Source organism: Camellia sinensis, chromosome 5 (assembly GCF_055761805.1).
Source record: "Camellia sinensis isolate YWXY chromosome 5, ASM5576180v1, whole genome shotgun sequence".
Taxonomy (NCBI): Eukaryota; Viridiplantae; Streptophyta; class Magnoliopsida; order Ericales; family Theaceae; genus Camellia; species Camellia sinensis.
Window position 1 is genome coordinate 172,960,621 of NC_138965.1, and position 15,804 is coordinate 172,976,424.

A 15,804-nucleotide genomic window follows, 5' to 3' on the forward strand; every position below is an offset into this window, starting at 1 on the left:
GAACACATCCCAAAGTGCCTGAAGTTTGTGTGAGTCTAAATTTAAAAATAATAATAATAGGACACATTAAGACATATGTATTGACAAGTGCCAGTTCATATATGACAAACACGATGCCTTCTTAAAAGTATCTATGCTTATTATATAACTCTGTAAGCTTCCGTTTGGGAATTGGGTTGGTTTTTGGCTTTTTGACTTTTTTGGTTATTTTAGCCTGGGCTAAAAAGTTTGGTTTGAGAAGGACTTTTTGGCTTTTTGATTTTTTTGATTTTTTTTGTGAGAGAAGAGTGTAATGATTATGGGTTGGATGTGATGTTTTGTTTGTTATGGCTAAAATAGCTTATTTTGTTTTTTGTGGCTAAAATAGCCAAAAAAGCCCAACCAATTTCTTCCCAAACGGTGCCTAAAATATAAATTTTGATTTTGAATTAAAAATATATGTAGTGTTTGTTGATCAAGTGGGTTAGAAGTTTTCCAAACTCAAAACGTTAGGTTCAAATCTTGTGCACTCACTTTATAAAAAAAAATTTCCTTTTTAGATATAAAAAAAAAAAATCTACTTTGCAAAAGGAGAGAGTAGATTTCAAGAGACTAAAGTGAGTTGTTCACATATATAATGGTATAATTAGATAAATAGTGGAACCCTTGAGGTTTTAGTATGCTTAGGGGTTGTGAACATAATGGGGTTTTTTAATTGGACTTGGTTAATTAATTCTGGTATCCTAAAATGATAGTTCCAATTAGAAGAATTGAACTCGACTTGTAGGGATAGATAGGGCAATATGTTTCATATTGCTCCTGATGAATTAGTTTTATGCATTTTTTTTTTTAAATTTCTTATGGCTGGTTTTGTCCATTGACATCTCCACACAGTTCTGCAGAACCTGTTGCATTGGTCTCTGTCATGATTTGAATGAAGAATTAGTGAGAGTTGTTTGTTTAATGAATTTTTTTTAATCAGAGATACTAATTGGTATTATTTTTAACTTTTTGAAGAGAGTTAAGATGAATTTAGAAATTTTTACCACACTATAAGTCCAGTATGAAATGCAAGATGCATATAGAAATTATTTACGTTGTGTTTGGTTGAGAGATTTAGAAAGGGAGACAGGGAATGAAAAAGGTGTGTGAAATTAGGTGAAATATAAGTATATTTTATTTATATTTTACCTTCCTTTTCCCTTTCCCTTTCTATTTTCAAATCTCTTCCTAAATCTTCCAATCAAACTCAACCTTACTTTCCCTTTTGAATACAGGAAAGCAACTACACCTAGAAAATGACCAGATCCATAATTTGGGTCAACATTTTATCCAGATTTGCTGTGTATTCTTCTTGATGATCCTTCCATTATTCCATTCCAGACAGACCTTAGGACTGCAGTTTTTCTTTTAATTTGTTGAGTTTGATTTGAAGAATTTATTATTATTATTATTATTATTATTATTATTATTATTATTATTATTATTATCGGGTAAGTAGAGTAGAATTCCAGGAATGATTAACATGCTTTGTGGAAATCCAGAATGCACTTTAATATGATCTGGTCCAACTTTTGCCTTCATATATATATAGTTGCATTGTGCCTTCATATAGGGATGATGAGGATGAGATGAGGTAAATTTTCCGGTGGGCATTGTACACTGTATGTAATCCTAACATAAAATTACGTAAATTTTCTTGAATTTACGCAAGTGATCTCATAAAAATGCATAAATTAAATACAAATTTGAATAAATTCACAAAATCATGCAAGTTTTTTGTGTTCTAGTTTATGCATTTTTGTGGGATTATTTATGTAAGTTCGTGAAAACTTACATAATTTTGTGTTAAGGTTGCAGGCGGGACGCATTGCACACCAAAGCATTTCCTGATGGGATGATGTAAGGGGTTATTTCTGCTGTTATATGCTGAAATTAGATTCTCCATACATGTGAGGCCTATTAGAGCTGTGTTCTGAGTCTTTTTCGATGATTTGAATCGTTCATATTGTAAGGCTCGTCGAATAGATCATTCATGCAAAAAAAATAAGTAAATTGGACATTTGTAGCCTCATAATAAGAGCACATTTGTTTTTCAAAAAATAAACGGTGTACATGATTTTAATAATTTTTTAAAAACAATTAGGACTTGATCATGGGGTTATAGGTGTCCGATTAACTTGATTTTTTATATGAATGATATACTCGACAAATCTTATAATATGATCGGTTTAGATAATCAAAATACGGTAAAAAAATACATCTACAAGACCTCACAGCAGGACTGGTGTGCCATAAGGCACAGCAGCAACCCCCAGTTCCTATGGTATTGGAAGCTATGATCTGTATCCATGAAACTTTCACAAAGTGGTTAAAATATGAATTGTATTTGTGGAGAAATGTATTATAATTGCAAATTGGTCAAATGGGATTTACTTTTTAGGTTCAATTTCAAAAGGAAGATTCTATTAATACAAAAAATTTCACAAAAATAAGGGGACAATGCCATTCTTATAAACTCACAAAGGTGTTTTGCTTTGTAGCGAATTCACATTGAGTCAGATCATTCATAAAATTTTTGTATAAATTTTTTATTTGTATATTTGTGCTATTTTGCTAACTTTTTATGAGAGCTTTGTAGTAGAATTGTATATGGATTGACAGTCAGCAAAAAAAGAGGAAGGTTTTGGGGGGAAATTATACTTTTGGGACACGAATTTTTTTTTACACAAATATGGAGGGGTTGCACTTCCATAGTTTCCGACCGCGCTACGTAGCTCGAAATAGTTTGGCTCGAATTTGGCTCGACACCAAAATGACAACACCAAAATGACGTCGTTTTGGTGTCTTTGTTTTTTTTCCTGTGTTTTTGTTGCGAAAGGAAGAAGAAGAAGGGTGGAGAAGAAGAGAAGGAGAAGAGAAGGAAGGAGGAAGGAGGAGGAGGAGGAGGAGGAGGAATGAGGAGGATTGGAGGGGGTATAATCACAGGGGGAGGAGGAGGCGGAGGCGGGGCCAGAGGCGACGGCGGTGGTGCTACGACGATCTCTGGTGCTGCGACAATCGGCGGCGGCGAGGCGACAACAGTGGTGCTGCGACGATCTCCTCTCTTCCTCTCTCTTTCTCCCTCGCTCCTCCTCTTTCTCTTCTCCTCTCTTCTTCCTCTCTTCTCTCCCTTTTTCTCCTCTGTCTCTGTCTTCGAATTCGAATTCGAGCCAAAATCAGGCCACTTTTTTCGAGCTACCAGTCATTTTCGCATAGTTTCACTTACACCTCACACAAACTGACTTGTACGTCACATATTTTTGTAATTTTTTTTCCTATATCCCGCTGTATTATAGTTCTCCCAAGAATTTTTTACGCCTTCTTTGGTAATCTTTATAAAAAAAATTCAGTTGCAATCTGAATGGGAGCTGTCCCCATAAAACATGCTATGAATCATGAAGAATTACTCTGAATTTTATCTCAAAATAAGTTATATAATATAAATTTAAAGTTAGTGAAATGTGAGTCACACTTAAAATAATTGTGATTCATAGATATATTTTTCTAAATATTTTTGTGAATAATTTTTTTGAATTTGTTGCAGATAAAACAGATAAAACAATACCAAACTTGGCCTGCAATTTGTTTTAGTTACTTGTGGTTGTATGTTTTTGATAATTTTGCTACGGTTACTTTCCGATGTACCAAAAAAAAAAAAAAAAAAAAAAAAAAAGAAGATAATTTTGCTACGGTGATGCTCTTTTTGAGTGAGGCAGATTTTAAATGTATTCACTTAATCTTTTTTAAACTCATCACGGACATTATATCTATATAATAAAGCATAATAGTTTTTAAATTTGTCTTATATATATTTGTCGAGCCGTGCTTCGGACCTTCAGTGGGGGTCGCACTCCCAGTGACGTGGTAGCATGGGGTTGGCAGAAAATATTAAAAAAAAAAAAAAAAAAAACAATTTTTTTTTGGGACCAATCACACGCGACCCCAGTACCCCCACTGGGGTCCGAAGCTTTTTCCATATTTGTCCTATTAGGATATTTGGACGGCTCAGATCTGTTTAAATTATAAAACAACGGCTGTGATGTATTCTACTTTCCCGCTTCTCTCTTTTATTTTTTTCTTTTCTTACCCACCCTTCCATGATCCCATGAATAATTTCATGAATGATCCCATAATCCCACTTTCCTCCTTTTCATTTTCTTTTTATTTTTTATTTTCTCCTCTTTTTTATTTTCCTTCCTATTTATTTAATTTTTTTTCTTCTTTTTGTTCGCTTATTTTATTTACACACCATGCCTAGACACGGGTATACATTAGTATTTTATATTTTAAAAAATATTTATATAATTTGTTTTTGATAAATGTATTTTAAAATAAATACTATATTTTTTTGTTTAATAAAGGTAAGATGAAATATTCCACACAAATGTTAATAAGGTCATGTTTGGGAAGATAAGAAAAAGTTAAAAAGTTAAAAAGTTATTCAAAAAGTTAAAAAGTTAACACTATTTACTAAAAAGTCAACAATTACGGCTGCACAACTCCCAATCTTATTTTTTCCCTACAAATCAATTTTTACAATTTTTTGATACACATTTTTCTATAAAAAGTCAAAAAGTTAACTCAAATATCCATATTTTTTTCTTTAATTTTTTAGTTTAAAAAGACAAAAAATACAATTATTTAGGACACCCCAAATAACCCCTAAGTGTGGTTAGAGCACTTAAGAATATTGAAAATATGTTAAAAAGTATTGTTAAAAAAGTGAAAAAATAGTAAAAAGTATTATTAAATTAATAAGAAGTATTTTGAATTTAACGAAAATGGGCACAAAATCTTCCAATTTTTTTGGTCATTTTCTTGTGCCTTAGAATACTTGTTAACAAGATCTAATATTTAAGAGCATCTCCAATGCACTAGGCATATAATGGTTGTTAGGTAAAATGCCTAGTATAACTCACTTTTTTCAACTCCAATGCACTAGGCATGCAATTAGGCATTTTAGCTCAACTCACATTCACTAGCTACATGTAGCTAGCCTTCAAGGCTAGGCAAAATGTATTTAATCATTAGGATTATTTCCTTCCATCTTTGTTGCTGATGTGCATTTTATAAAATTAATAGTATTTGGATGAATAGTTAAAATAAAGAGCATGGTTGGAGCAGAAATATGAAATAGTTGATAGGCAAAATAAAATGTATACTTTATAGTAATGTTTAGATAGGTAAAATGCCTATTACCGTTGGAGATGCTCTAAGATTTTTTTTTTCAACAATTTTATTTACACACTTCTAATACTCTTGATTCACACCATTACTTGTTTTTTAATTTTTTAAATTATTGTTATGTTCCTCAAGTACATTATCATTATAGAAAAATCCTTTAAATGTAACATTCTCAGTAAACACCATCAATACCAGCAATCACCATTGCCACTGCCGTGAAACCATCACGCCACTATCACCATCACGCCCCTATCGACGCCACCATCATCATCAATTCTCATGGTGGACAATCCATTCCATCCCACCCCACCTTACCTCACCTCACCTTTCTTCGCCACCCAAACCCCCCTCACTTTCGGCTCCACCCCTTTCTACTCTGGTGCAGTGTGTCTTATAATCCTTCCTTGCTGTCTCGCCACCCTTCTGCGATCGTGAGATAGATATCACAGGTGGGTGAGTAGGCAGGGAAAGTTAAGGGGGATAGCATCACGGTGATGGCAATGCATGGCAGCCAAGTTAAGATTATAATTTGAGTTTATGATGCGAGAAAAATGGTATGTACTGAGATAATTGAACACATTCACCTTATACAGTTTTGATTAATTTTTTGAAAATTGAGTTTTTATTTTTATTTTTTGTTTTTAGTGAATTTTTTTAATATTTTAAATATTTTTTTTACTTTTTAAATGCACCTAAAAAGTGAAAGATTTTAAAAAAATTAATAAATACACAAGAATATGAGAATGTATTAAATTTTTGTATTTGATGATTTTTTTAATTTTTTTCCTATAAATATTAGAAATATTTACTAATAAATCTCATCTCACAAACCAGTACTGTAATTAGTCCCAAGTTTCTTCTATTGATCTATCAAGTCTTATTAGTAGAAAATTTCTTTCCGTGTAGTCCTAAATATAAGACTTATTGGTCAATCTCCTTAAATATTATACTTTTTAAGTGTATATAGGTTAGCTGCATCTAAAAAATTAAAATTCTTCAAATATTAAAATTTTTAACTACAAACAAAAACATATAAAAATAAAAAAAAATTAATTTTCTTAAAAGAGTTCAATTTTTTGAAATCAAACCGGATGATTTTTATTCTTTTGTCAATCTTGCAGTATTCCCCCAAAACACAATTTTTTTTTTTAGACCAATCCTCCCAAACACATTTTATTCTTTTGAGTTTATGATGTGATACTGAGATAATCAAACACATTTTTTTTTTATAACAAAAATAGTATTAATATGTTAGTATAATCTATACTATATATTATAGTAAATGAACTTTTTGTGAGTAACCTTGTGAGAGCTCCAAAAGTTTCAACTAAAATTTTAAAATTTTGAATTAAGAAATAATTAAAAAAAATGCTATTAGCTAACATATTAATGTAATAATTATAAAAATACTAATTATTCCATTATTTATGTTTTTCGAAATGAAAGTTAAAAAAAACTCTTTCTTGATTTGTTCAAACCTATTATCTCTTATAAAAATTTAAAATGATAGATTAAAATTTCTTTTTTCTTCTATTTTTTCTTCTATATATTCTCTTTCTACACAAAACCCTACTTGTTACACAATCGAACTTTTTTTTTTCTACACCATATAAAACTTGCTTATCGCTCAAAATATTATTCCATACAATAGATTACGCAACACTTTTAAACTCTTTTGGCAGAGATATTTAAGGTTAGTTAACGTTCATTATTTTTTTATTGATTATGTCCTAATTTTTTCTTCAGAATTCATGACTAGGAGATAGTTGTGGGGTGGAGAGGGGAGGACGACATCAACAAATCTAAAGTATAAATCGGCTCTATTAAAAAAAGTTAATATTTTGGAATTTTAAATTTTTTTTTTAGAGAAATATGATGGAGCGTTTGTGACAATTCAATATTCAAAGAATATACCTCTGTGTTCACATTTAAAAAATAAAAAATAAAAAATATTGTTTGTTTATATTTTTTTTAACAATGAATATTTCAATTATTTTCACTATAACATGTTAGTACCTTTTTTTTTGTTTGAAGGTTGTAACCCCAAACCACCAGATACAAACAATGAGACCACGGAAGATCTGGTGCCACCAATAGATCAAACCACCTGGATGAGACACAGCTCGGTGGGATCATATCTCGAACCAGAGAGCGTAGCCATTCACCTAGTAAACGTAGACTGGTGGATTGAAGAGATAAGGATGAACATCGAGCCCAGGTGGGAGAGCGTGGGAGGAAGCCCACTGCAGGCAACAAAGATGGCAGCTCTAAGGCCATCAGAGCTATCCAAGAAGATTGTACGTGACTTTATTGGCCTGACTAGTTCAGACCCACTTCCTAATTTCCCCAATCGTTCATCTATGACTGTAATGCTTTGGAATTGTCGGGGAGCCGGCAACAAAATCTTCAGGCGAAATTTCAGAGAACTCGTTCGACTCCATCACCCTAATGTTGTGGCTTTGTTTGAAACAAAAGTCCGTTTTAGTTCCATGGGTCTCTTCTTTAATCATTTGGGGTATACTGCCTCCACCATTGTTGACCCTATTGGGAGAGTTGGAGGTACATGGCTGATTTGGGATCCTACCCAAGTCTCTTTGTCAACTCCCAAATTATTCAAGCTACTATGAAACGTGAGAATTTTGAAGAATGGGTGCTAGCTGTAGTCTATGCCAGTCCTAATCCTGGCATTCGTCAAAACCTCTGGAATGAACTTGAGAACATTTCAAGCCCAATGGTTAGACCTTGGCTCATTGCAAGAGATTTTAATGATATCATGGGGCAGAATGAAAGAAAAAGCTTTTTCCAAAACAATCATAACTACCGCTGCAGAAAGTTTCTTGACAACATTAACCGCTGTGGGCTTATAGATATTGGTTGCTCAGGACCGAAATTTACTTGGTCCAACAACAGGCAGGGAATGGCTAATACTATGGAAAGACTAGATCGAGCTCTCTGCAATGCCGAATGGAGAACCGCATTCCCTGATGGAGCAGTCCGAAATCTCCTTCGTACATATTCGGATCACTCACCTATCATGGTACATACTGAAGGTATAACTAAACTTTCTCCTGTTAATCGTCCCTTTCGCTTTGAAGCTGCTTGGCTGTCGCATCCTACTTATAAAGATATTGTTAAATCTTTTTGGAATCATGCATCTTTTATACAAGACAACTTGTTTTCTGTTGCTTCCAATTCCATTACTTGGAACAAGGAGGTTTTTGGTAACATTTTTAAAAGGAAAAGATGGCTTTTATCTCGTATTGAGGGAATTCAAAAAACTCAGATTTCATCATCTTATTTTTCTCATAACCTGTTTCGTCTAGAAAAGGACCTCATTATTCAATATAACAAAACTCTTTTTCAAGAGGAAGTCCTTTGGTTTCAAAAATCTAGAGCCAATTGGTTAACTCAAGGTGAGAGAAATACTAAGTTTTTTCATACTTCTACCATTACTAGACGTAAGAAGTTGAGAATTGATTCCCTTAAGGATGAGCATGTTGAGTGGATTAATAACCCCTTGTTAGTTAAAAATCATATTCAGAATTACTTTACTCCCCTTTTCAATTCTGAGCCTGTTACTACTTTTGATCATTGGTGTAATATTACCACTCACAAAATTCCGCATGATGATAATAATCTTTTATTGAGAAATATTTCTACTGAGGAAATTTGGAAGGCTGTCAAGAACATTGGTGTGTTCAAAGCCCCTGGGCGTGATGGGTTTCAAGCTATCTTTTATCATCAATTTTGGGATGTGATTGGGGGTAATGTATGTGATTTCATTAAGAAGTGCTTCCAATCCAAATCAATACCTGCTGCAGTGAATCAAACACTCATTACCCTTATTCCTAAAACTGCTATTCCTGAGAATATCAAGCAGTTTTGCCCTATTAGCCTCTGTAATGTCTCTTATAAAATTTTGTCTAAAATTTTAGTTAACCGTATTAGGCCTCTTCTTCAGGATCTTGTGAGCCCCACCCAAAACAGTTTCATTCCCGATAGATCCACCCATGATAATATTATCATTACTCAAGAGCTGATCCATACTCTTAGACAAAAAAAAGATAAGCATGGAGGCCTTATTATCAAGCTTGACCTTGAAAAGGCCTATGATAGATTATCTTGGTCTTTTTTGAAAGATACTCTTGAAGAATTCAATCTTAACCAACATTGGATAGACCTCATTATGTCTTGTGTTTCTTCTGTGAACTTCTCTATATTATGGAATGGTGAAACCATGGATACTTTCACTCCTGGAAGGGGTTTGAGACAAGGTGACCCTCTTTCACCATATTTGTTTGTGCTATGCATGGAAAGAATGTCCAATATGATTAGAGTGCAGGTTGAAGCTGGAAAATGGAAGGGGCTTAAAGCTTCACACCATAGTCCACCCATCTCCTATTTATTTTTTGCAGATGACCTCTTCATCTTTGCTAAAGCTGACCAGCCTAATTGTGTTACTCTCATGGAAACCATGAATGAATTTTGTTGCATATCTGGGCAGAAAATCAACTTACAAAAGTCTAAAATGTTCATTTCCCCTAACCTCCACAGAAATTTGGCCAAGGAGTTAAGTTCTTTTTGTGGTATAAGCCTCACTCAAGATCTTGGTAGATACCTTGGAGTCCCCCTTATCCATAGTAGGCTTAGCAGAAATCTTTACAGTGGCATCATTGAGAAAATTCAAAAGAAGCTGTCCTCTTGGAAATCTAAAGCTTTATCCCTAGCAGGTAGGACTATTGTGATCTAGTCTATATCATCGTCTATACCTTCTTATATCATGCAAACTTCTAAACCCCAAAGCATTTGTAAACATATTGATAAGCTTAATAGGAATTTCTTATGGGGTGATCTTGAAGGAAGGAAGAAGGTTCATTTGGTGAATTGGAAACAAGTTTGTAAAGCTAAACAAGAAGGAGGTTTGGGTCTTAGAAGGGCTGAAGACCAAAATATTGACTTATTGGCCAAATTAGGTTGGAAGTTAAATTCTGAACCTGACACTATTTGGACCAAGGTCCTCAAAGGCAAATATTTACACGATCACTCTTTTTCAAACTGGCCTACCAATAAAAAGGCATCACAAATTTGGAGGAGCATTATGAGAACTAGGGACATTTTAGCAAAATGTACGAAATGGACTGTGGGTAATGGTAAAAGCATTTCATTTTGGAAAGATTGGTGGTGTGGGGATGGGCCTCTTGATTCTATTTTTCTAGGACCACACACTCAAGAAGATGTAACAGTTGCTGATATGATAAATGAGGAAGGAGATTGGGATTTGGATAAGGTAAACAACATCTTTCCTTCTTCTATGCAGCACCTCATCCACCAGATCCATCTCCCTGTTTTTTTAGAATTAGGCGACAACCCCCACTGGATTGGCTCCTCCAGAGGTGATTTCTCTGTTGGGGCTACTTATATCTTGATCTCTAATCAAGCTGCTGCACAAGATATTAGACTACCTACCTGGAGCTGGATCTGGAAATTAAAAATCCCTCAAAAACTAAAGGGTTTCATTTGGTTGCTACTGCTTGACAAGGTGCTTACCAACCATCAAAGAAAGATTAGAGGCTTCACTAATGATGACACTTGCTTAAATTTCCAGAGCTGCTGTGAGGATTTAAACCATCTGTTGAGAGAGTGCAAACAAGCTGTTGAAATCTAGGATCTTCTTCCCAATCATAGCTGGAGAAATTCTTCCTATAATGTGGTAGTAGATACTTGGATTCAATATAACCTTAAGAGCAAGAACAGAGAGTGCTTCAACATTCCTTGGAATATTGTCTTTGTGGTGATCTTGTAGAGAATATAGAAGGCAAGGAACAATAGGGTGTTCAATCAAGAAGTATGCAACACTCCTGAAATTGTGAGGCAGATTCAGCAAGAAGCAACAGCAATTCATCAAGCTTTCCACACTGACCAGTTTACAGGTAACTCGCTATTCATCAACACTGATTGGTGTCCTCCTTGTGCAGGTCAATTAAAGCTTAATACGGATGGTTGCTCCAAGGGAAATCCTGGCCCAGCTGGGTATGGAGGTCTGCTCAGAGATGCTAGGGGAGCTTGGATTTTTGGCTACCATGGAAAATTGGAGTCAGCAACTAGTGAAGAAGCTGAGCTTTGGGAAATTTATAGAGGTCTCACCATCATTTTGGAGAAAAGCCTGCGTGATGTCTTGATTGAATCTGATGCAGCAGCAGTGGTGTTCAACATCAACAACTCCACACCCAGCAACTATCCTCACCGAGCTTTATTGGAGGACATCAAATTCCTCATGCATAGGTGCAACTGTTCTGTTAGCCACATACCCTGTGAACGAAACCAGTGTGCTAATGGGCTTGCAAATCTGGGAGTACACCATGGAGAAAACCTAGTAGTTCTAGACGACCCTCCAAATGATCTTGCTACTCTGCTTGTTGCAGACATTGTTGGTTTATCCTGTGAAAAGGCTTAAGTCTGTTTAGGCCTCCTTTAGGCTTCTAATTTTTGTTTCTTTCCTTCCTGTAATCTTTTCTTTTGAATAAAAAAAAAAGAGAAGATACTTTTAAATTGCTTAAATTTATGTATTAGCAAAAAGTTATCCATGACTCCAGCAAATTTCAAAAATCATGATTAAGTTTAAGTATAGTAAAATTGTGCAAAATTAGCAAGTCAAAGTAATTTTTTTATATTTAGGATTACACTGTCTCCAGACATTTTTTTAAAAAATAGTTTAATTTCGCAAGTATTGAATATAGTATATATATATATATATAGAATTTGTATGAAAGTGTTTGGTTTAACATATATTTTATAAGACATAATTATTTTAAATAAATTAAAAACTAAGAGATGAATGATTTCATTTTTTACTTTTCCATATAATTTTGGACAATAATTACAAAAGAGACGAATGTTTTTACTTTTTTCTTTTTGATATAAATTTTACACCGTTAAATGTTCCACGGATCATTATGTCTTGCAATTATTGTCCAAAATTAAATTTACATAAATTTAAGTTTAAATTTTAAACTCTCTAGAAATGTTACTGTTTTTGGGGAAAAAAGGTGACATTTTTAGAGAGTTTAAAATTTAAATCTATATAAATCTAATTATTTTAGATATGATAATTGTTATTATAATTTTTTTTATTAAAATGTACTGCCATAATCGCAATGTAATATTATTTGAAAATAATTCATTTTGTATTATTTACAAATAATTCTCAATTTGAAAAAGGAAGCCTTACACCTACAAAAGACAATTAATCCATTAATAATGACTTTACCAATTTTCTTGAATTATATTCATTAATTACGACTTTACAAAATTCCTTTAATTATATTGCTTTCAAAAATTAATATGGAATGATTTTCAAAATTGTAAATTTTCTTTAATTATATCTATTAATAATGACTTTACAAATTTAATTATATTCATTAATAATGACTTTACAAATTTTCTTTAATTATATTGTTTCCAAAGATTACTATGTAATGATTTTCAAAATTTTATTTTAAAATATAGAAAGATTTAGGTGTAGGGTTTCTTTTTTCAAATTGAGAATTACTTGCAAATATTTCAAGGAATTAGCGTCAAATAATATTACGTTGCAATTATAATAACATAATTTAAGAAAAACAATAGGGAATGACTAATATAGAAAGATTTTTAAAATTGTATTTTAAATTCTTATATAGAAAGTACATATGCAACAAAAATTATGAAAAATTAATTAATTATTTTTATTAAAAATACACTTATCTAATTTGTTTGGTTTAATTTTTTAAAATTATTTTTGATTTTTTGTTTTTGTTTTTTGTTTTCACATTTCAGTCAAATACATCAAATTAAGATATTTATGAAATAAATAAATAAATAAATTACTAAAAACAAAACACTACGAAAAATGTGTTTTTTTTTTTTTGACCTTTTTATTTTTACTGATTTTTTATTTTTCAATTTTCTTCACAAATTTTACATTTTAGGTACATTTACAATTAGGGTTATTTGCATGAAGACTTTCTAAACTATTGAAAAATATCAGTTTAAACTATAAAGTGTACAAATGGACTACTAAACTATATATTAAGAAGTATCACTTTGCTCCTTAAATTATAAAAGGGGTATTTACACACAAGTCCTAATTTATGAACTTATACTCCATTAATTCTAACTAAGATTTTTTGGACCTTCAAATCCTATTAAATTTTTAATAGAAGGAATTGCCCTTCAAACAATGATTGCTCATCATTTATGATTATTTATAAAGGAATAAGATGATTTGACATTTATTTTAGTTTTTAAAGCTTTAAAATATCGACTTTCAAATTGAAAAAACTAAAAAAAAAAAATTATAATTTTTTTCCTGAAAAAATTGAAAAAACAAAATTATTTTTTTCACAAAACTGGAAATTTTGTGTTTATAAAGGAGCATGATGATGAAACATTGATGCGCAAAATTGAAAGAAAAAAAAATTTTAAAATGAAAAAACTGATAATGTTCGTAGTTTTAAAATTGAAAAAACTGATAATATTCTTCATTTTATTGGATAGTTGAATCAAACCAATAAGTAAAAAGGCAAAAACATTTAATCTCATACTCTTTTTTTTTTTTTTTTTTTCAGTTAGTGAAACAATTATCTGAAACATTACTATGCAAAATTGATAATGCTTTTAGTTTTAAAAATTAAGAAAAACTGATAATATTCCCAATTTTACTAATAGGATTTATTGGTTTAAAAAATCTTAGATAAAACCTGAGCTATTATAATAATTGTAAATAGGACTTTTAGATAATTAACTCATTATAAAACTGTACAAATGGACCCCTAAATTATAAAAGCGTGTAAATTGGACCCGCCTAACGGAAGGGGTTTCATTTCACTTTCCCTCTAAATTATAAAAGTGTACAAATTGACCCCTAAACTATATATTGTGAAATATCATTTACCCCTTAAATTATAAAATTGTACAAATGGACTCCATAAACTATAAAAGTGTATCAGTTGGACCCTCTAACAAAAGGGGTCAAAGCAAAACATGCCACACGCTAACAATTTAGGGAGTACATTTGTATAGCTTTATAATTTATAGGACAAAGCGATACTTCTCAAGAGTTAGAAATCTTATTCGAGTTGGGTTTATGATGACTATATTAATGTTGTGTTGGGGTCGACTTGACACATAATCTTTTTATGTAGTTTGACTCAATCTAACTCTAACCCTATTGATGCCCTTGTATCAAATATTCTCAGTAGACAATTCATTTAATTAATATAGAATATAATAGTCCTTAATGAAATTTAACATATTTTTAACAATTAAATTTTAATATTAAAATTATTAAACTATTGTTGTTTTCATAGAAATTGTTTTATAAAGTCTGAATAAATACAATGATTTATTTTTATTTTATAATATTTTATATTTAAAAAAAGTTATTCCATGTGTAGCATGGGCTTTTTGTTGGTTAAATTAGAACGAAAAGAGTTTGTTGTTGCTCCATCAATTGAAATACTTGACCTTCTCTCACTACACTCGTATAACTAATAGACCATTAAATTAAATTTCAATATCTTTATTTTTTTATCAGCCACTAAACACATTCTTTTTCTTGGATAATTCTATTTACACACCACTTATTTACTCGGTACCCACCATGTTTCAATAATTTTTTATTACAATTTTATCCCTTAATTAAATTATCTTTTTAGACAAAATCATAACCCTAATTTTTTTACATACCAACACTAACCATCATACTCCCTAGGTTGCTCCCTAGCCCTCAACTCCCGTGACCGTTGCCTTTCCAATCCCAAACTTCTGCGACAGTTGCCTTCTCGATCCCAATTATGCCTCATTTTCTCTCTCTCTCTCTCTCTCTTCTTCTTCTTCTTCTTCTTCTTCTTCTTCTTCTTCACGTCCTTCTCTTTTTTTTTTTCGTTTGAAATTTGCACCACCGCTGCAACTCGCGATCGACGCCACCGCTATAACCCGCAATTGAAGCCGCCGCAAACCCAAGATTTAGGGTTTAATATCATTTGTTTAGAAGAAAAAAAAGATGAGGAGGGCTAAAGAGAGTATGGGCAACGACGGAAGGGAAGAGGGATTGGAAAGGGATTGTAACAAGAAAGAAGAGAGGCTAAAGGAGGCAACGACCGGAGGGGGTGGTGTTTAATGATGATGGTAGTAAGGGTTAGGATTTGGTGGGCAAAGGTTAGGGTAAGGATTAGGATTAGTTTGAGAAGATGATGGTAATTTTGTATTATTAAAAAATTTATGACGTGTATTGAGACAAAATTAAAAGGTTTAATTTGTCTATGGTGTGAACTAAAGTCTCGTTTGGAAACAAATTTTTTTATTAATTTTTTAACATTTTAATTAAAATATAATATAAAAAAAATTAGTATGTATAAGATAATTTTTTAATTTTTTATAAAAAAATGTATAAAAAATAAAAAGAAAAATAAATTTTTAATTTTTTAATATAAATTATTAACTTTTTAATTTTTATAATAATTTTTTAATTTTTTAACTAAAATCATTACTTGCCAAACGAAACCTAAATAGTGACTGATACTAAAATAATTTACAGTGTGGTAAATAGAATCACCATTT

The 15,804-nt window shown here is 31.8% G+C and overlaps 1 protein-coding gene across 1 annotated transcript; it reads left to right on the forward strand.

Annotated features, from left to right (window-relative positions):
- The first annotated feature begins 7,303 nt into the window (after positions 1–7,303).
- Positions 7,304–11,793, forward strand: LOC145790992 (uncharacterized). The gene is made up of 2 exons (XM_082870466.1): positions 7,304–8,255; positions 11,181–11,793. The coding sequence occupies exons 1-2, from the start codon at positions 7,769–7,771 to the stop codon at positions 11,657–11,659; spliced, it is 966 nt and encodes a 321-aa protein (XP_082726592.1). The 5' UTR covers positions 7,304–7,768; the 3' UTR covers positions 11,660–11,793.
- Positions 11,794–15,804: the final 4,011 nt, after the last annotated feature.

Bases quoted from the DNA above. Each gene is read 5' to 3' on its own strand.
- LOC145790992 (XM_082870466.1), top strand. From the start codon at position 7,769: ATGGCTGATTTGGGATCCTACCCAAGTCTCTTTGTCAACTCCCAAATT. The intron at 8,256-11,180 runs GTATAACTAAAC...CTCCTTGTGCAG, and splicing joins TATCATGGTACATACTGAAG to GTCAATTAAAGCTTAATACG.